This window comes from Atheta coriaria, unplaced genomic scaffold (assembly GCF_025399875.1).
Source record: "Atheta coriaria isolate IRGN ID8LTWV9N9 unplaced genomic scaffold, Caltech_Dcor_3.1 hic_scaffold_4_pilon, whole genome shotgun sequence".
In the NCBI taxonomy this organism is placed as follows: Eukaryota; Metazoa; Arthropoda; class Insecta; order Coleoptera; family Staphylinidae; genus Dalotia; species Dalotia coriaria.
Genome location: NW_027045446.1, coordinates 7,172,775 through 7,195,138, shown reverse-complemented (window position 1 = coordinate 7,195,138; position 22,364 = coordinate 7,172,775). Strand labels below are relative to the sequence as shown.

Below are 22,364 nucleotides of genomic sequence, written 5' to 3'. Positions count from 1 at the left end.
TGTCCTAGGTTTAACTTTTTGCGAGACCTATTGAAGATTTGGCGCCAGCATCAAAATCCACGAATTTTACTATTTGCTTTGTCCACCTTATGGTGTATTTGTATAATAAAATGACGGCTTTGCTGAAAATGTAATGTATCCAAGGAAGGCCGCCACACTAAGATTTTTAATTTAATTACCACAAGTACTTGGTCAAATTTTATATTCGAATTATTCAATTGACTTGAAATAAACTAGCAAGTCTACAATTTCATGGCTAATTGCACGCAACGCTTATTAAGATTTCATCAATTAGTTCAAAACTGGTGGCAGGTCTTGTATTTAAGGTTTAATTGTGTCACACACTTGAAAATGTAATTACTTATAATTTAAAACTGTTTAATAATCGTATTCATCACAGGCATTATCTTTAATATTTAGTATGTCAAATACTTAACAAAATGATAACTTTCAATTTAATTCTTTTAGAAGTCAGTGTAGCCCTTACATTAAATGTTACAATCAAATTGTATAGCATTTGCAAAGTTACATTATATTGCCATTGCGATGAAGGGCAGAATGAACAAGCTTTCATATGTAACATTATTCAACATTAACTGCAATATAGCTTTGCAGAATCGAATAATAACACACATTAAATTGACAATAACAAGTTGTACAATATATCTACAGAATAAAACCAGTTCCGCACTAAATCTCAAAATTAAAACATCGTTCCTAAATATACACTTGGTATACCTACATCGTGCCGTGCGCGCGTTCACAAACGCAGCTGACATAACCTGAAAGTAATGTTTTACGCGAGTGATTTAATTCTTTAATTCTTACACCTTAAGTAATAAGAATGGCATCTTTATCAACAGCGTTATCACGCTTATGCATTAGAAGCTCATCAGTTACACCAGTTTTTACAAATTCATACAGAAACTACAAGTATGTAGTGAAACCAGAAATTGGTACAGGTATTGCATATCGTCGAATCATTCACTTTCCTGAAGATTATACAGTTAAGCCCTTGGACACTACCAATTTGGCTGGTAGAGATCCAGTGACAGGCCGATTAGCAGTGAAAGGAATTGGTGGTGGCATTAAACACAAATATCATTGGATTCAATGGAAGAGAGAAGGTCCAAAAGAAGGTCCACCACAGGATGAGAGAGTGATAAAAATCATCAAGGATGGCAATCGTACTGCAAATGTTGCCTTAGTTGCAGTTGGAGATCAACTCAAATATATTTTAGCAACTGAAAACATGAAAGCTGGTGATATTATCAAAACATCCATGCACATACCTAGAATTCCAGGTAAATTTTTTATATCATTGTTAACAATATGTCTGTTTTATTTGTCTCTTTATTCTATATTTTTATATTTTAGTAAGGCCAAATGAAGGTGATGCATACCCCTTGGGAGCTCTTCCTCTTGGTACCAAAATACACAATATTGAGAAATATGTAGGTTTAGGTGGATTCTTGGTGCATGCAGCTGGAACATTTGCCACCATTTTGAGGAAAGCGCCAAATAATCACGTGGTCATCAAAATGCCTAGTAAAAAGGAATTTTCCTTGCCACAAGAGTGCATGTGCACTGTGGGTAGGATTGGAAATGTAGAGCATGGTTCCACACCTATTGGGTCTGCACAGAAAAATAGGGAATTGGGAAATAGGCCCCGATCGGGTTTATGGCAACGAAAGGGTGGGAGACATGGACGTAAACTGCGAAAATTACCACCTGTGAAGGTTATTAAAGGTTCCAGTGCAAAGGAGCCTGAGTCTATTCAATTAACTCTAGGCCAATTTATGTTGAGAACTTAAACATAAGTTTGTAGTTTAATTGTAAAGCTATTATATTAAATATGATGTTCATACGCAAGTAATTTGGGTTGCCTACATGAAAACCACATTAGCATTACTGGGCTTGGATGTATTTAAAACTCCTAGCCATCTAAAATTACTATTTTCTATTAATACTAGCAAAAGTTGCATTTCCTAGGTGTTCGCCAGAGCGTCTAGCAACAGTTTCGAAGCAAATCGTTTAGTTTCTAGTATGGTTTAAGTTAATTCCTGTGATAGATTAATTAAAAGACAAAATGAGATTACAAATATTCACCTCATTAGTCGCTTACCTAGTGGCGTTTGCCATACCAGTGGTTCACATATTCCTTATGTGGAAATTATGGGGAAAATACCACTTTCCAGTGGATAAGGCTAGTTGTACTTGCGAATGCTGGGATACCGTTTTTAAAGGTAATATAAAGCATAAATATGCTTATTCGCATTGTAATAATTTGTTTTGTATTTATTAGGTCCGTACGAAAACAGTATCAGCAAATACAAAACGTTTTATTTCAATTCCACCTTTGATATGATGAAAATATGGCTTCTTCTGCTCACCGGTGTTATCGTCTTGTATGAATGCATGAAGTACATCACGGAAATGATCGTGACGGGCCGTGTCCGATTTTCTATGCTCCTTTTATTTTTTACATCTTTATACCCACACTATTATTCCTTGTGGGTGTATATAAATTACATCAACGATCACTTTTACGAACAATGGGACCATCAGCTTTACTTCACTATCACAGAGATTATTTCCACTTCAATTGTGCTGAATCTTATAAATAGGAATAAGCAATTACGACCGTTTAAATTACTATTGATAATGGCAATTAGCGTAGTACACATATGTGTTTCCGGGGTAGATAATTTTTTCGTGAACGTAATTTTGGCTAAAGGAAGTTTGCACAGGGTAAGTATTTTATCTACAACTTAAATCTAATTTGCTGTTACAAAAAACTTTCAGGTATTGCGAGATTTAGGTTTTCTGATTTCGGATTTGTCTCAGTTTGGGGTGGCATTTTTATATCTGGCTAAGATGAAATGCTTTCGGATTCGAGACAGGAAAACGTGGTTCACTGACAAGTTGTTCTTTATTCAGGTCTTGTTCTTTGTTATCTTTGTTGGTGCTAGTTTAATTACATTATTACGTCGTTGATAAAAAGCAAGAATCGAAATTTAACATTGATCAATTTCTCAAGAAGAGAAAACTGTGTCGGGATGTTGAATGTTTATCCTGTTTTGTTAGATGGCGCTGTAAGGTCAAATCCTACTAAAATGATTCCTTTGATTCGGTTTACTTATATGAATATTAATGAATCACAATAAAATTTTGTTTTAAGATATATTATTGAAATTTTAATAGCATTTGCAACAATGACACAAACTTTATAAAATGATATTGTATGTTACCGATTTCATTTCAAAATTTCGTCTGGCGATAAAAACTATAAAATTACCTCCGTAAACTTCTCAAAAGTAGTAGGTATATTGCACGATTATATGCTGCATTTTTGCGAGTTCTACTGGTATAATTGCCGTATACTTAATAATTTACCGCGTCGAATTTTTATTACACTTCTCCACACGCTTTGGAGTTTATAGTTGTTTTTATTGATTATATCATTGTAGTAAAATCAAGAAGTCATAGTATCATATCAATAAAATATAATTGTAGCACATTGTATGCCAGTTATGCGTTTCATTTGATATGAATTCGTAATTTACTGCTTTCAAACTATCCTGAAACTAAAGCAAGTTAAGGAACGCGACTAAAAGTAGTCATAATTCTGCCGGGATTGATTTGATGTTGAATGGACGCCCTAAAAGTTAGTCAGTGTTAATGATACTGTTGCTTAAAAGGCAAACTAAACTAGCGAAGTATGAAAGCAGGGAAGCAATGTGAATTAGGGAAAGTAACTTGAAAAGAAATAATAAAGGTAATAGAATTGAATGTGTTTTTATGTTCTGGAAAGTTTTCGGTGGTTCGAGCAAAGTGAAAATGAGGATACTAATGATAATGAAAAACAGGATAATGTATTGGTGGTTAATATTTTATTCGACGATGGCATGGAAAATAAGTTTCCGCATGTTGATTAAGAAAAAATCATTAACACGTTTTCATTTTTTATTAAAACTCTTCAATAAAATTTAAAAAAAAAATAGAATACGTTGTCAACACATTCATTTGTATTTTGACTGGAATTCTTTTTTTACAGCCTAACACCTATTAACAGCTTGAATTAATTGCCGCTTCCGATGGTTCACTTATAGGTCCTTTTTCCGTTTCCACCGTTGGAAGCCGTTCATTACCAGCCGCTCAACAGAGTCGTTGCGCTGCAAAACACTAAATCGAATTAAAAGTGTAGCGTAAACGTTACTGGCCGTGTTGGCGGCGGCTGGCGGCGGCAAAGAACGACCCGCCGTGTCGTCCGAGGCAATCGGCAAGATTGGTCGGCTTCAAGTGCTCGGCTTCACACGATGTGTTAACCCCCTTAGCACGGTCGTGAAAGCTATTAGCGCCGCCACCCCCGAAACGCGCGCGAACTGCGAACTCTTTCGGAGATGCGGCGCGCGGATCCGATCGCTAAATCTACTCGACACAAATTGGCCCGTAAATTGAATACCGGCGGCGATAAATCAGCGCCACGTCGGCCGGTCCGGCGCACGGCGCACAACACGCTCGCCGCCCCCGCGTTTTCTCGCGTATGTTAGTGTGAGTTATGCTTAAGTGGATTTATTTTATGGATTAGGTTTTTGTGCTAATGAATTAAGCGATTTGTTCGGCAGTTTATCGTCGGCGCGCCATCGTTACGCAAGCGTTCTTTTTTTGCTGCCCCTCCAACTCCTGTAAGTATTGCGATGTTTCATGTTACATCGAAGTATTACAAAATATCTAAAATTTATTTTTGTCTGTTCAATTTTTTTCAGTCGCACTAATCATAGTTCACAGAATAATCAGCAGTTTCGCAAATAAATCACGCGACACATAACGACGGAAAGTCCACATTCCTAGGCCGACGATAAATAAAACAATAACAGGGATTCTCCTCATAAATCTCCGACACGTTTCATTGTCGAGCGATGGACTAAAAGCCACTTACTTTCTTCGCCCTCACTTCTTTCGGGGATATCTTCGGATTGGAGTTGTAGTCGCCGGCGGAGTGGACCGGACGATATATCATATGCAATTAGGTGCTTGCTGACTTACTGACCGCCTGGTTTTTCATGCCGCCCCCGCGAAGCACGCGAGATCTGCGCGGTTAATTTTCGGACGATAAATCTTGCACCACGGCTAAAGGAAAGAGAAAAGGCCCTTGTCTTCGAAGGCCACGCACCACACTAGCATAGAATAGAATAATACACCAATGTATTTTTGATTAGGGTTGAAATGAGTTAGGATATTGCATTAAAAAAGCGTGAATCTAGAAAATACGTACAAAAGTGGCAAAAATATTTCTAAAATATTTGATTGAGTTTATGAATTGATTGTAGTTGGATTAGATAACCGTTCAATTTCGACAGATCGCGATAATCCAATAAGACCCACCCCTAAGTCGTTTTCCGTTCCTGTAACGACACCGAGGCAGAGCGACGCACCGTCGTCGGCAGTTATGGCATCTTTCTGGCGGCGGCGGTGGCGAGTACATAAAGAAAGTTCGAAAACGCCAGCGCTAGCATCCGCCGCCTCCCATTCGCACCCCTAGCAGGTCGACTATCCCGAACTTGCTCTATAACTTTATTTCAATTTCGGACATAAATGAAGACGTATTGCGGGCGAACCCATTACCGGAATTCGCAACGCGCGCGCTTCTTCGCGCGCTTGTTTCAAGTATTTTATCTAAATAGCCGCCGCTGCTGCCGCCGACGTGGCGTCGCAAAGATGGGAATATGTGCGGAGCGTTAGATTAACTTTTGCATCTTTTTACCTCTTTTATGGCGAAACTACCGCGTTTGTTACCTACTTTTTGGCAGTATTTATGTGTAGCGCGGATGCTGGCAGGTAGCCGGGGTGGAAGTACGCGCAGCGGGTGGCGGACTCAAGCAGGCGGGGCTCTACGGCGACACAATGTTACATGCAAAACGTCTTACCAAGATGAAATGGGCCGAACACATTTGTAAACTCAACACAATGACCAAAACTTTCAAAGAGTTGCAATTTTAATTTTTTTCAAAAATGACTATTTAAAAACTAGTTTTAGACTCAAGTAATTATAATTATTACAATATTTAATCCTAAATGTTACTTTGGGAATTAAATATTTGAATATATTTCAAGGTGACACTATACTTACTATGATTCTGTGATAATATTCAAATTAACTTGTTCTGCATTAGGATTATATGTTGGTTCGTCCGCTCGCGTCCATTTTTCGGACGACCTGATAGAATTAATAGGTGGTAGTAATTAACGCGCCTCGCATGGCCGGCGCTGTCACGTGCGTGCGATGCGTGCTACAATTACGAAGCCACCAGTGAATGCGTGGCGCCAAGTAGCAACATCGCACCGAGACTCGGCCGCGATAAGTAATACGCGCGGATAGGATCCGTGCGGTGCGGGCGGGGCGCGCAGGGGCCACCACTCTCGCGCGCGTCCTCCAACGCACTCGCCGCGCGCTGCCTCGCAATAGTCAGCGCGCTGCCGTCCGCACAGCGAGAACTCGCAGCGAGCTACTCACGTAACGCGAGCGCACGTCGCAAACGTCGCAGAAGTCGAACGCGTGTTATCAAACTCATTTCGACGTGTTTCTCTAGCGCTGTCAACGAAGTTAAAATTCGCGCTGTGTGCTCTGAACAAAAAGGATTTGGACACTTTTTCTATAGCTGACGATATTTAGTGCGCGCATCAAGTGTATGTATACTTAGTGATGAGCGTGATATGCGCTCGCCGAGCATCGAAAACATCAGCGATCACAGCCGCAAGTCGCGCGTCCGCGCTATCGTCTGAACTTTGCCGTCTTATCACCGTCGAACCGAACTGACGTCGACGACAGCAGAGCGAGTGGACTCTGCCGACTGCCAGGAACCGCATGTGTGCAACGCGAGACGGATACGATGACTTTTGAACTGCAACAACTTTTGAATTGAAACTTTGCGCAAAAGTGAAACTTATTATTGGATGTGAATTCGTACACGCCGCCGCCCCCGGTGATATTTGGTGCTAATTTGCGCGTGCTGTGTGCGAACAGTGACTCAAGCGTGGTATCCATGGATAGCGGATACGAAGAGTGGTCGGTGCAGAAGATGAACATGTCGATCATGGAACCGCTCGCGGAATTGGACGGCGGTTTCGAGCCGCAAGCGCGCGCGCGTTCGAACACGTGGCCACAGCCGCGACCCGAGAATTACGTGGAGCCGGACGGCGAGGCGGGCAACAAGTGCGCCGGCGGGTTGCCGATTGCGGGCCCGTGCGGCGCGCCCACGTCGGCGGCCGCCGCTGCCGCCGCTAAGAAGAACTCGAGTCGTCGGAACGCATGGGGCAATCTGAGCTATGCGGACCTCATCACACAGGCGATCACTTCCTCGCCAGACAAGCGGCTCACCCTCTCGCAGATCTATGAGTGGATGGTGCAGAATGTTCCTTACTTCAAGGATAAGGGTGATAGTAACAGCTCAGCTGGATGGAAGGTACGTACTAGTTAAAATTTTGGTTAAATTCATTTGTGCTGCGGTATTACGCCGTTGGATATCACGGTGCGCATATATAGATGAGCGTATAAAATTGGACTTCCTAGTGGCTAGATTCGGCCGAGGAGGAGGTGCGAAAACGACACCGAGATGTAAATAAACAAACGTGCTGTTTTGGGAGTTGGAAATACCGCAGCTACTACGCCACAATTGTATTAGTGTTTACGTTTTTTGTCACTTGCGCGCTTATCAAACAACAAAAATTCGGCGAAAATATTTCGATTTGTTTGTGGTACACAATTAAAACAAGAAAAATACACACCCTTAACGATTTGCTTGTTGTCATTAAAATTCAAAACGCATTGTTACCGCGTAAAAAAACAAGTTCTAGTGGATTTTATAATGACAAGAACATTCCATCAAGTTTTTCGCTTTGCAAAAATTGAAACACGTGTTTCATTCAGTAATATGGAATTTATTATGTTTTTTTTTTCATGTACGCTAGTTGTTATTGTGCGTGAACTCGACGACACTGAATGAAAACCGTATTAAAATGTTGCAATTACTAACCGACTTGTTTATTACTTTCTACAGCAACTGCGTCAGCCTTTGCGCACTCACGGTATACGACGCAATATAAAAATTAAAAGTGTTTTGCACATATTATTTCGCAGGGAGAATCAGGATTTTTTTTCGATCAAAATTATTATTTTTTCATTCGGTTTGATTGCGCAATTGCATATAGGCAATGAGTCACATTCGGGTCGGACTATGGTCGCACTTGAACATTTTGGCGCGTCGCATTCATAGGTCATGGTTGCGCACGCATCTAAGTACGATTCCTGACCGACTTGATACCATTGTTACTAAGTAGCTACAAGCATACAAATTAAGTGCACGAGGGACATAATTATGATTTAAGCCAATCGGGAAACGTAACATTTAATCAGACTCAATTATTTTAAAAAAGTGTGCAAAGTTTTATGATTTTTGAGTTAGAAGTGTAAACAACACGTTTTATTAATTAAATACTTAGTTTATAAGTTTAAAATAAAAGTTTAATACTTTTCATATATTTGTATTGATTTATTAGCTTTTAAAATCAATCTATTTAAAATATTTCAAGTAGAAATGAAAAAAGGTTATATATGAGGTTAAAACTGTCAATATTTTGTTGTATAAACAAACAATTTGCTAGACTATTGTTATATGCACATTTGGTTCATAACAAGACTATTAAATTAGTTATTATTTTTGTGTAAATCATTTCTTTGATATGTGTTTGTTCCAGACTGCATATTTTTCACGTGTTATCAATGTAAAATATGTATTTTGACATGCATATCCTCTTTTGTACTTCCCTGTTGTTTAGAGCGGAGTAATTAGTTAAAATTTAAAGTTATTGATGAACAAAATATAGTTTTTGCTTCAATATTAGCAAGAATAGTGACAATGTTTGAGAAACACATAAAAATGTTGTGTTTTATTATAGTAAGAAGTGTTAAATTTGCAGAAATTACTAAAACTATATGTTATACCACCTGAGAACCACAAATTGATAGATTTTACATGTTTAGTCAATTATCTTGCAGGATTTCCCATTTTTATAGAATTAGTATTTAAACTTATTATTGGTGACTGTAAGACTATTTTAGACTCTTTTACCATATGTTATTGTTTCGATTCTTTTTATATTCTGAACTAAAGAGACAGTTCTAATTACATACTATTACCTCCACCTGTAATCGCTCCATTTATATTCACTTAATAAATGAGAACTATTTTCCTCTGCTTTTGATTCAACTAATTTAGGATCTATAGTCTATTCTTGTTTTAGCGATTTGAGTAAATAAAAAGTGTTCAACAAATCTTGAGTGCATCTTATGCAACACCATTTATCCTTGAAACTTGACCGTCGCGCACTTTCGAAGACATCGCGCCATTGTTCGCTGCCGTCGAGTTCAACGTCAATTAATTAACAAGGCGCGAGGCTCGTTACGTGCTCGGTGCGCGCCTGTAATACATGTAATCGCAAGACGACGCACTGACGCTGCACACACTGTCATTGCGTTTAGTCACCACCTTTGCGCCGTGAGGAAATTGAAATGCTTGATTAGCAATTATTCAAAATTTCCGAAAATCGTCTTGCACGCACCGCATCCGAATGCAGCGCGCGCGTCGAATTTGATCAGTAAACAGCGCGGCGCAACCTTCTCGATGACGCAATTGGTAAACAGTGTTATCAATGAGTGCGACGCGACCGTATCGAGAAATATTCCGTGCGTGTTTTTGATAAACATTCACACGTAGGAATATACCGAATGGATGGGAATAGTGTGTCAATAAATAAGCGCTTAAATTAGTTCATCTATATTCAATATTTTTTAATCACACTTAGAAATATTAAATGAATTATTTTAATAATTGATTGTTTATAAAGGTAAACAACAGTTTATTAGTTGGTTTTAATTTTTAGAACATAGTTATCTTTGAACCTATGATTGTGGAATTTTATCATTGTTATCATCTGCTTTAAAAATTACTTATATTTATTGTTGCACAGATGATGTGGTGTGCACGTACGCCTAGTGTCAGTATGGCAAATTAAAACGCAATATCGATACGACCTTCATTTATAATATCCCTCTCCGGCATCGCTCGTAATCGCTATTAATCGAAGCCGATAGCGCTTTATTGAAATTCAAACATTTTTCATTCATTACGAGCATATAAACTTATATACGCATTAATTAATATGAGTTTTCAATTCAATATGCTACAATTGATAACTGAATTTAAGATTTTATGAAAAGTCTAGCCTTTACACAACTTACAGATATAAATACTAAAATATTATGATGATAACACACGCCCTCACATGATAAGTATGTATAAGAGCAGGTACGACCCGTGTAGGTTGCGATTAGATTACGTTCGTTTTGGTTTGAGAACATTAGCACTCATTGACAGCGCGCGTATGCGAGGTGCCATAATAAAATGAAATAAAAAAGTGTGTTAAAGTAAAATTTCCGGCGGATTATGAAAATCGCGCTATCTCAACGATGCTCATGGCTGGCTTATCGATAGTAAATGCACAATAAAATTATAGCGAATTGCTATATCGAACCGGTATTTTCCAATTGATTTTGATCAGTTCTATTGTTAGCATGGCACATTTTTTCGTTTTAACGTTGTTCTCAAGGTAAAGGACGTTGCAAAATGAATGCGAATGCATCAGGTCATGATTTTCATGTGAGTGATATTAATAATAAATAGTATTGCGTATTAATTATTATCAATTTACGATTTGAGTATCATATCGCAATAACACAATCTTTTTTGATTGATCGCAATTTTTAAAAGTGTCGGTGGTTTATTGTCGCGTGTAGTAATCGTGTATTTTTTGAGGAATGTTTAGATGATTAATATTTATTAAATTTTCATAATATTATTGATATATATCTGGCGAATCTCATCAGAATCTGGCTTTAAAGGACTTTAAAGTTAAAGTTAGTATTGTCTGCGATTAAGTTTTGGTTTCAGGTTAGGTGTGTAGAGCTATTTATTTAAGCGTAGATACTTACTAATTAAACTACTTACGAGTATGGTGTAATTTAGTGCTATTTCTGAAAAATTTAAGTTCAGATGCATTTTGGACCATTCCTAAGGCGAGAATTTAATGCTCGCGTTGCAACTGCGCCGCAAAATTACCGATTGCCACACGGCCGGCGTGAATGCGGAATGCATCGCGAGCGCCGCGTTTATAATTAGGCGGGCCGCGGGCCGGATTGAGGGCACGGTGACGCGTTTCACTTTTAACGCCACCACACTTAGACAACGCCGCCGCCCGCCGCCGATTCACGATTCCTTCGAAATAATAAGCTACAAAACGAAGCGATTTTTAACACACAACTTACCTAAGTATACTTATACTTAACATTTACACTATTCATTTGAAAATATGAAAGAATTTTATGCTCCTGTACAAAGTGCGTATCTGCTTCGTATGATTGTGTCCAGCATAAATTAATGTTAATTGCGTGAGTGCATGTAATTATCGGCAATTTTGTTGCCTTGCCAAAGTTTACTGAGCCGGGCAAAGTGTGTACGCACGAGTTTCGTAATTTCGACTTAAGTCTACGTCGAGCCCGCTCCACGCTTCAAGGTTCTTCCGCGCGTGATTTTTTGCACCTTTATGCTTCGATCATTGACTTACCCGAGTCAAAGAGATATCAAAACGTTTTTGATAACTAAATTGTCACTGTTGAAGTTTTTGGCAGGCCGCAAAGTGACACTCGCAGTCGTCGGGATCGCGTGTTAATTGCGCGGCGGGCGCGCTCTAAAAAATCGCAGCACACGAAATAAAAAAATTATAATATAAAACCACGAGGCGCTTCAAGGTCTTATAATATCGTTGGCGATGTGTGCGTGTGTGCCGCGTTGTGATATTAATGCACTCGGCGAACCGACGAACCGAACGAGTGAATAAAACGCGCGCCGAGAGCGGTGGCGGCGCGTACGCGCGTGCACATACGCTTTACGTAATCTAGCCATGAATTATTCGAAATATTCGATGCTCGACGAGCGTGATAGAAACGCAAATCGCGCATAGTTCTTGCCCAAACGTGGAATACTAATCCGGCTGCTGTGAAATACAATATGGACACACTTTGGACGATGATTGCACTGAAAGTAATGAAAATAAGAGGGTAAACATTATTTACTACCTCAAGAAACTTTTTGTTCTATTATTTATTTTAAAATATGATGTTTTAACTTTTACAAGTTTAAAAATCACTCGGAAAATTACCCACCTTGAAATTTCCTTTACTTAGCGCATTGCACGTACCTAATGAGCATTAGCAATGTGTGGCCCCAACTTGTCACCGAAACGTGCTCCTGAAATAATGCACGCGTTGCACCTCGGTTCATTCATCGTGTCCACGCGCGTGAAAAGCGCGCAAATTCAAAATGTGCCACAGCTAACTCACTGCGTTTATTATTATCAGGCGGTGTATATTTACGCAGCGCGCCGGAGAGGCCTTCGAAATATTTGCATAGCGCCGCGTTGCCGCGCGCGCGTCTATGACTACGCCGTTCAATCTTAAAACAGTCACGGTTAGCACAGTTAGTACACTTAGTTTCGAGTGTGTCGATAATGTTTAATAAATTGAATCGAGTCGATGGTTTTCGGTCGCGACGCCTCCATTTCACTTGCGCCTTTCAACGACGCAATTTATTCTTACTTACACCGCTCGAAATCCGCCGCAGTAAGCAATGCGCGCACGCGCGCGAACGCCACACACGTACGTTGTGTTTTTTTGCACACGTGCGGACAAATTAAAATGCACTAGTGTACACATTGATAACGCCCTCAACGGCGCGCATTATGATTATGATTATATCATATCGCACGCTAATACTGCGCATGTGTGTATGCATTTGTGTCGGCACACTAAGCGGGCGCGATAATTTATGAGAGAGGTAATTGTGAGAAAGATACACGCCTGCAGAGTGCAAGCTATAGCATAATTTCGTTATTGCTAACAATGTATCAAATTTAGATCATCAGTTATTATTAATAATTTATTATCAAGATAAAGTAAAGATGAATTATTGGGGAAGGTAATGGCATTTTATTTTTGTTTATATTTTTGTTAAAATATTCACAAATATTAATAAAGTTAAATTTGATAGTAATTTGATATTTAAATGATGGTTTGTGATATTTGCACATCGTTGTTTTTAAAATGGTAGACTTGCGACTCGCGGAAATTTCGCCGCATACGCGATATTAGTAAATAAACGCCGCGTGCGCGGCGGGCAAGAAGTAGGAAATAAGTTTGCGCACATTACGCAACCGGTTTATAAACGTACTCGAGCGTATTCGCACGCGGCGCGCACTATCTATTATTAAGTAACTTCAATGTCGTCTACCACATAGCTCAGCACACCGCACGCATGCGGGCTCGCTCGTAATTTCAACTCGCCGACATTAGCGAATCGTACAAAGTTTAATAAATGAATTCGCGTGGATGTGCCATGTGTACCAAGCTCATACGTGCCAATCAGATAAACTTGATTTGACTTAAGTCAGGTCGAGTCTTGTTTGTGGTTGATTAATAGAGCGCCACAACCACGAACACCTTGTATGCGAAATATCCAGATTTAGCCTGAGATGATTGTGGTTTTTTGGTCAGTGGACTTTCGTAGTCATGTTTGTTTGTAAACAAAGCTTGCCGCATCGCAATTCAACAAAATATCCATAAATATTGAAAACTGTTATCACTATTTTCTGGTTTTCTTCTGCTTTAAATATGTGCATATTCAATTTTTGACTTTTATTCGGTTTCTCATTCGAATTCACGCCGTCGAACTTTCAAGGATGAGGAAGTAATATTTAGACTTAGATATAAGTGCGCGCGCACGGTAACGTTTTCGCGCAAGGTCATCTCTGTGTATATTTTAGCACGCGGTGTTTGGTTTGGCCACGTCGCGTGAAGGATTTTCGATTGGGAATTTAGCTTAAAATTTAAACATCACATCGAATATGTAATCTTAATAGTACTGATTATTTATCAATTAATTTAAGCATATGTAAGTTGACACTTTTACATGATAAATAAAGTTCACAGTGAGAACATCCGTATTTTGCTGGGTTTTCTTTAAATTTTTATCGATTTTAATTAAATCAATATTTTAAAAATTCATCTTTACTTCTTTTTTTTCTCTATCGTTTTACAATAATTACAGTTATTAATAGCGAGAGAACGTTTACGACAATTACACCATTCGCATACAAATTTATCGTATAATAACATTGCAGTTAGACATAAAAGTCTCTGGCAGCGAGTTAAATTCCTGCGAATCGAATATTCGCGCTCCACGTGCTGATTTTTCTTCGGCGCGGCATTCAGGGACGTCGTGTTTAACCTTTCCGCTCAAATTGCGCGCCGCGCTAAGCTAAGTCTAATGCGCACGCGCACTTTCGTCAAACATAAATCAGACTCAACTTAGGTTATGCGTTCTCAGGTGTAGAGTGCGCATGCAAGTGGCACGTCAAGCTGCGTCGGACATGCAAACATGAATGATATTTCAATTTACATGCTGGGATTTATGTCTGAATGAAATTGGAATTTCAACTAGCAAGCTAATCATAATATTAATTTCCACATAAACTGGCGAGTTATATTAATTGGCCGCTCGTAAAATGTTGGCTATTTATTGCGGCTTTGATGGAGAGTCATGGAATTTTTGTGCGAAAATCCTTGAGCATTTGAGAAATAGAACTGCATCGATATCGGATGTGAAAATAAACCCGGATTGTTAGGATTTACGCGAGTCGTCCTTGCTACGCCTTAGTAAGCTACGCGTCCGTTTGTTTATTATCACAAGTATTCTAATCAAATTTAGATTCTGTATTCCTTGTAGATTTTCGTTTCTTAAGACCAGGAACATGGCAAAACGGTTTAATTAATATAAAATTACGTTTAAAATATTTCTAACGATTGTATAACCCTAAAACGTTTTTGAGTTCAATGTTGTTGTTACTGGATGGAATTCACCTCAAGCGTGACGTCATTAGTTGCGCGCGAGATACGTTGCAAGGTCGTTTCACCGCCTGCGTTTCTCCGCGCCGAAGAAGTGGTATTTCTCTCGCGTCGGCCGAGAATTATGTCAATGGTCAATGCGGATCGGCGGATCGAATCTTTGTCGTAGCGGTATCTGAGAATCCAAATCTGAGAATGTAAGAAAAAGAAGTCCATCGATGCGTCTCTACTCTTTAAACTGTGACCAAGTTGATGAAGAAGATGTTCGAATTGAAACACGATTTTTTTCTCGATGCGGCCGCGTGACCTTAAAAACATCACGTCCACGTGCTTTCTGCGCAAACAGAAACAAATTGATCATTTTCACAATTGGAGCGAAATGCATTTCATAAAATAAAATATGCTAACATACAACATGACATTTCTATATTAGTGCCGTAGTTAATTATTTAAGTTATTGAAAATATTATTAGTTTAGTGATTGCATGCGGCGCGCGTTTTGTTGCGACTGCATTGGAATTGAAACATTGAAAATAAAATTCGGTGCGTGCGACGTGCGTCGTGTGCATTCATGCGTACACATATGGCGCTCCCGGAATTATGTCAAGGATAAAAAGCCTGCCGGCCTGCAGAGAACCGAACTTGAGCGGTGCTCTCATACTGCCTGCTGCGCGCATGTTCATCGGCACTTTTTTTCGTGGCCGAAATTAAAATACATATTTTCATTCAATTAACTAATTCACATCGATACAACCCGGCTATGCGATGACAACTTTTTACAAATGTTTACTTTGGTGATTTGTTTTTGTGGATGCAACTCTGCAGCTGCCGCGTCAGCATTTTCACACAAATAGCGCACGAAATTGAAGAATTTTGAAATTTGTATGCAAAATGTGTGTCCATAAATTTCTTCAATAAAGTTACACGACATTCTTGGGATTTTTTTCAATTTTGATCCCACGCTAAAAACAACACCTGGAATTTATTAATTTTTTCCTCCTCGCCCTTGATGAATGAGATCTCACATGTGGACATTTTTATTTTTATTAATATGAAAACAATTTTCTAATAATCCCGCTTTATAAAACGTGTAAAATGATGACAGAGTGGAATGCGAAAAATTTCAGCTTGTAATAAACTCCAGGGACTTTACTTTGTCCGGAAAATATGCAGTTGTGAGAGGAGCGTTTATCAAATATTTTTTATATAAAGTCAGTAACCTAGGAAGCTCTCGTTAGACATTTCGGTCCTTACAACTTATTTCGACTGCATCGCGAGTCGCGTGTGTAGTGTTTGTTTATGCCGCGCCGCGAGAGACGCAAACACGACGCATCGAATTACACAATTGACACTCGGAGATCCTCGATAACCCCGTGGCGGTCGGAGCTACCCAACGGCTTCGATAGCTTATCGAAGGAGAAACGGGCATAAATAACGCTATCGAAATTCGAACGAAATCGGGGCACGAGTGGAAAAATTATTATTAAGAAATTTCAAGATTTCATCAGCCACTTGCTGCCGAATCATGGAACAGTCATGAGATTTTTCAGCGCATGTTTTTCGACACTGCCCGAAATAGTGGTGGTGGTTTGGCGTAAACATTAGTTGCGGTTTCGCCAGTCGGAACTTATCTTTATCAAATGTAGGTATGTCTCTCTGAGAGATAAGGTGGACGGACATCAAATTTGCGGCCGAACGTGAAACCGAACTTCCGGTCGGACAATGGCAAAACAATTGCAATCTCACGCTAATTCTAAGGTCTTCAAACCTGGTTTTAGTTAATCGCTTAGATTTCATAACCGCACACATTTATCGGAATAGCAGATACGTATTTTTATCTTTTCTAGTTATGATAAAGTTAGATATGTATATTATTCCCACGTTATGTGTGCGCTGTGAAATTCTGAGTAGCCCTATAACACGGGGGTTGTCATGACCACCTCGCTTCCATCTTCACAAACGGAAACTTTTCTGCGTCGCTATTTTTTGCCTTGCTTCAGCATTATACGATTTCCCATCGCGTAGTGTTGGTTGTACCTTTTTTTCGAACACGACACGAATCTGGTCGAAATGCATTTTTATTGTAGCGTCAATTAGGTTTTCATATTTTACTACGCTGCTGGACAATGCACATTGTAATGCCTACATTCATTTACTATTAACGTATGCACAATTACCGTAAACGCACAACGTTCTAAACGCTGTAAACACTTGCACGCGCCGCGTGTTGCAACGCGGAAAATGTGTGGAAAGTGTGAAAAGCGCGCTGCCAAGGACTTATCGGTGTCCGTCCGACACGACATTTCGCTATTTATTAATTCAAACAGGCGAGTCACAAACGTGTCTTTCGCCGTCAATCAAACGCGACCCGAGTGCATTTTATGCTCGCGCACAAAAAAACGCAACAACAATGTGGCGTTTAAGCACAATCGATCACGGGAATTGTTATTAAATTATACTTTGGGGGTGTATAAGGGACACAGCGCTAAAAAGAAGACAAATGAAGATTAAGAAGTGGCACTTATTGAAAATTACTTTATGGTAGCTGACTAGGCACTCTAGATTAGTTTAAAACTACTTTATGCATAAAACAAAGTTTTGTTTCATGCGAGCATATTCAAATCAATTGGTTGCATTTCGATTTTATGATTATTATAAGTTACCAATCATTTTGTTCAGTACAGCAAAATAATGTCCATCATTTGCAGATTATTGATGCTTTTATCATTCTGTGGATAAAGTATAGTATACAATAAAGTGTTACAAAAGTGAAACTAAATTTAGTCTCATAAAGAATTTGATTTAAAATATTAAAATAAATCTAAGTCATTTTTGACATACTCAAGTAGATGTATGGAACGGTGATAAATTCCATCGAAAAAACGCTTGCTGACGATGGTCGAGCGCGAAACCAGTTTCACGTGGTATCCACCATTTTGCTTAATTATTTATTCAAATAAATTCGAAACCGCGGCGCGCCACCGCTAGCATCGCAGCGCTCTTTCATCACTCGCGGTTCACATACGCGGCGCATATTTATCTCGGCGCGTAATGAAACGTACGCGGAAAAACGCGCGCGTTCGTGAATAAATTAAAATCCGACGCCATGCATAATTTGATCGGTTATTAATGCATAATGCCTATCGTTGGCGCACGCGGCCGTAGAAAAATCGACGCGTAGCGTACGAGCCAGGAATGAATGAATTGATGAATAAAATCCGCCCGATCGTGAGGCTGGCAGCGCGAAAATAGGAAAAATCAGCGATGTGACAATAACAGTGTGCAATGTTTGCTCGCAAAACTGACGTTGCGCACGTTCCGGCCGCGTCGGGCTTCGGAAAAAGAAACGAAACCTTGGAGAAAATACATTTTACTGCGACAGCGGCGAGAAATAGTGCATTTCAGGGCGGATTTACGATATTAAAATATGAAGTTTGTCAGCAGCACTTGATAACAGCATATTTTTGTTTATATTGTTGCTGTGGGTAACGAATTAAACATTCAAGGACGAACTGGTTATGAGAAATTTTGCGTATATACTTACTGAATCTCAACTGGGTGAATGGATAAATGGTACGGATTTCCGAGAATCACGCGCAGTTTTATCATGCTTATTACGTCGTTGTAAAATCGTAGAATGAAACGCATTTTGGACTGGTGTCAAAAACATTCTTACGAACATGAATCACACGAACTTGCGATTTTATTTAGCGCTTTAACATGTGATCGGAAATTATGACCAGATTCGAATAACTAGAAATGTTGCAAGATACATTCTATGACTGAAGTATAAATTCAGGTATAAAACAATGCATGTAATTTGAGCTTTGATTTTAATTACGTTTTTGAGCGGGCACTGGTTTTAAATGATATATCTACGCCAAAAAATATAACACGGTGTGATTTCCACTTTTCAGCGCGACGCCCTGCGGGCCATTTTCTCATTAAATTAATGGAAACCCACCCGGTCTTTCCCGGCCTTGCTCGCAGCTCACGCGCCTGCCAAATATATTAATTCGCGGCCCAAAAATGGTTCGACAATATTAATTATTTTTTTCTTTTGTTGTGTTTCAGGTATGTACCAAGTAACAATAATGAACCACCACAATCATAATCTTAGGACAAAACGGTAAGTGCGGAGGACGTGGGTCTCACGCGTGTTCGCTTACTGTCGGACACGAGGAAAGCGTGTCGAGGGTGCAGGCGTGTGAGTGCTTGGGCGTTCTACGTCGTGGGAAAACAGAAGGTCATTTATAAGGCCCCGGGCAACAGGTGGGTGGACCTGACAACGCCACCCCTCGTCGCCGCCGCTGAACGCGACGAGCGCGAACGCGTGCAAAACCATCAAAACATTACTTTTCGCACGCGAGTCTTATGTTTCTAGACGTGATTCACTGGTCGTCAACAAACCGATGTGACAGTGGCCGTTATTTTCCGGTAAAAGACTCGTTAGAACTTGCGAGCATTTGTAAAGGGGCGCACGGTGTTTCCATGACGAATGAAACGAAAGACGAATCGCGTAGAAATTCGAAATTAACGTTTAATCAATATTTTTAGTTGACATTTATGTTACACCACTGTTATTTTACGATATTTCTATAATGCCTTGATGGTATACGTTTAAACTGTGGATGTTGCTGTAGCTAAAGTTCTTTAATTATGTGATCTTTGGAGTTTCGAAATTCCAGACATTTCTGATGTCGGCGTTTATTTTCATTCTGCTATTAATAAATTCCGGCCTAGGTGTGTAAACACTTAACTCAACTAAGTGCACTGCTTTTGCTGCTGGATGCTGGATTCTGGACGTATCAATAGCAGTTCACGACGCGTGCCAAATCGGAGGAAGATGTTTAAAATTACGCGTTGCAAACTTCCTCTAAAATTAATTCAAGAAATATTTAATTTTGCGGGTTGTTATTCAATTTATATGTTCAAATTAATAAATTTGATCTAATTTTTTATGAAAGTAAATAAAAAATCTATTTTTTGATTCTTAATTGGAGTTTTGTTGATGACAATACACTTGCTAAATTTATGGTCATCATGTGAATGTATTTTTACCGCGCTTGCATATTATCTCACCACCTACACATCGCCACGGACGACAGGCTAGTGTGGCGGCGAACCGCATGGTATTTTTAGCGCCGCCGCCGGTCGTCTTTTCCACGTTCCGCAATGTTTTGCGTCGTTATCGCGGCGCGCTGTTTGCGTGAACGTGTCTCCGCCGCACTGGAGATTGTTTACGAAACCGCCCAGCCTGCTCTCATCCTGCGAGACGTAAACAAATAATATTTGCCTGCGACCAACCCGCGGCACACGCGACATGGCCTACAGACCTACTGAGCCACCCGCAGGATTATCTATCATGATCGTTAGGTACATTTTGCGATCAGATTCTAAGAATGAAAATTAACAAAACGTGTTGTTTTTTTTTGCATTTAAAAACGTCAAATTATTATTAATTGATTATCAGTCAATTTATCCGTAATTTCCTTTGACATTAAAGACTGAAAGTTTTATGTCAAACATAAAACGTGAAATATTCCAATAATCTCCCAGATTTCTGCGCGATAATAATGATATCTTAAGTGCACTTGCCTAATTGCCGATGCGCATCTAATTACGCCAACGAGCAAAACGCACCAAACTCGTCCAACCTGTACCTTTGCGCGCTCATCAAGATGACAAGTGTAAAAAATGCAATTTAACGAGCTCAAGACTCACAGCCAGCGTATGGTTAGGCATGTGCCGACGAACGAACATGTTATCATTTGCATAATCAGATCGGAAATTAACTGTTCTAGACATGCCGCAGCGTTTCTCTAACATTTTGTGTCTGGGTTTAAGTAGCTTGGAGAAAATACTCTGAATCAAATGCCACGTGTTGAGTCCATGACTTAGATTTTGAACTTTGTGATGTGTGTATGTCAAATTGTACTTACTGGTAATATGAGATAGTTTTGGCACACGGAGCGTTGTTATTACTGCGTGCTGGTTTGTTTTTGTTTGTTTATTTTGCGATACTGACCTAGTGCAATACGCGCGAATTTCACGGCTCGTGCGAAAACGTGCGCGCGACCTCGACTCGTCTACGCTCTCGTTTTTCGGCGCGTACAGTGATTGCTAGCAACAAAATAACAACAATAAAAAAGTGGTCTGTGTGAGCACCACTCGTACTTCTTTTATCTATCAGTTATATTACAGAATTAATAATACGTATTAAACAACAACATATATTAATAACTGCGTGTATTATCTTGGCACTATGTTTTTGTTTTCATCATTGTATAGCTATAGGTATTATATTTTTAACTTAACATTGGTTAGGGTAGTGTTGAACATTTCATAAACTGGTTTCAATTTAATATGTAGGCGATAAATATATTAAATATGTCTTAATAAGCTACGTGACCCGTCAAAAATCTTGTGTTCTGAGATGCAAATTGTGGATTAAGTTGTTGTGTCGTTCGGACAGTTGCCTCATAGAAAAAGTTGAAAAAACTTTGACTGAAAAATCGTAGACGGTGCATTGCGAAACCCTCGCTGCTTGTCTGCGGTGTTTCGGTGTCGTTCGCCCGCGCGCCCAGACGCAGACTATACAATAACGAATAATGTCAATAACAAATATTAAAAATTGCGCGCCTGTCTATCTGCGCCAAACAACCGGCCCGCAAGTCGCGGACATTGACTGCACTTTTATGTGTGGCATTGCCTAACATTGACTTTTATTGCTTTCCAACTGCTTTAGCAACATTCAAAGTTTACAATTCACAATAATCCGACACGTAAACGATTTCTTCTGGTTAGAAATGTCCTAAGTACGATTAATTCGTGTAATTTCTTACGTGCTGGTTTTCGTCTGCGGTGAATACACAATGCGCATTTATTATTAATCCTCTCGGGGCACTTTGTCAACAACGGTAAACACGCGAGTAAATTTCACCCTTAAATCTTTTTAGGGCGGTTTAGTGTTGTCTAACACGAAATAAAGTGGCTCGTCCCCGCAGAACTACTTATGTCGATTGCTCGAGCATAGCTAAGCAGGTTGCAGACACTACCAATTGATTAATACGTCGTAAATCAAGCCGTTTAAATATTTACTGTGTCCAACTCCACCGGCGACCGTCGCTTCGAGCTTTGTTGAACAAATAAAATTAAGTGCAATTAGAACGGCCCTTGTATTCTAACTGTGAAAAATCAGGCACGAGACAAATGGATTTCTATTTGGTATTTGCTTTAAATACCGCATATTGTGATTTACATAAGTTGCCGAAAAAGTTTTCTGTTTTTGGATTAACGTTTTCTGTTGGTATACGAGTATTTTGGATGCGAATAAAAATCAGCATGC

The 22,364-nt window shown here is 39.5% G+C and overlaps 2 protein-coding genes across 2 annotated transcripts in view; both read left to right on the top strand.

Annotated features, from left to right (window-relative positions):
- Nucleotides 1–730: 730 nt before the first annotated feature.
- LOC135790917 (large ribosomal subunit protein uL2m-like) lies at nucleotides 731–1,872 on the top strand. The gene is made up of 2 exons (XM_065301201.1): nucleotides 731–1,304; nucleotides 1,378–1,872. Exons 1-2 carry the CDS (start codon nucleotides 845–847, stop codon nucleotides 1,812–1,814), a joined length of 897 nt encoding a protein of 298 aa, XP_065157273.1. The 5' UTR covers nucleotides 731–844; the 3' UTR covers nucleotides 1,815–1,872.
- A 4,607-nt stretch (nucleotides 1,873–6,479) lies between these two features.
- Nucleotides 6,480–22,364, top strand: part of LOC135790366 (forkhead box protein O-like) — a 54,871-nt gene continuing 38,986 nt past the window's right edge. The window contains 1 exon segment of the mRNA XM_065300573.1: nucleotides 6,480–7,466. Within this exon segment, the coding sequence (XP_065156645.1) occupies nucleotides 7,047–7,466 (420 nt within the window). The 5' untranslated portion in view covers nucleotides 6,480–7,046.

Excerpts from the sequence above, each read along its gene's own strand:
- LOC135790917 (XM_065301201.1), top strand. The coding sequence starts at position 845 with ATGGCATCTTTATCAACAGCGTTATCACGCTTATGCATTAGAAGCTCA. Across the intron at positions 1,305-1,377 it reads GCACATACCTAGAATTCCAG|TAAGGCCAAATGAAGGTGAT; the intron begins GTAAATTTTTTA and ends TTTATATTTTAG.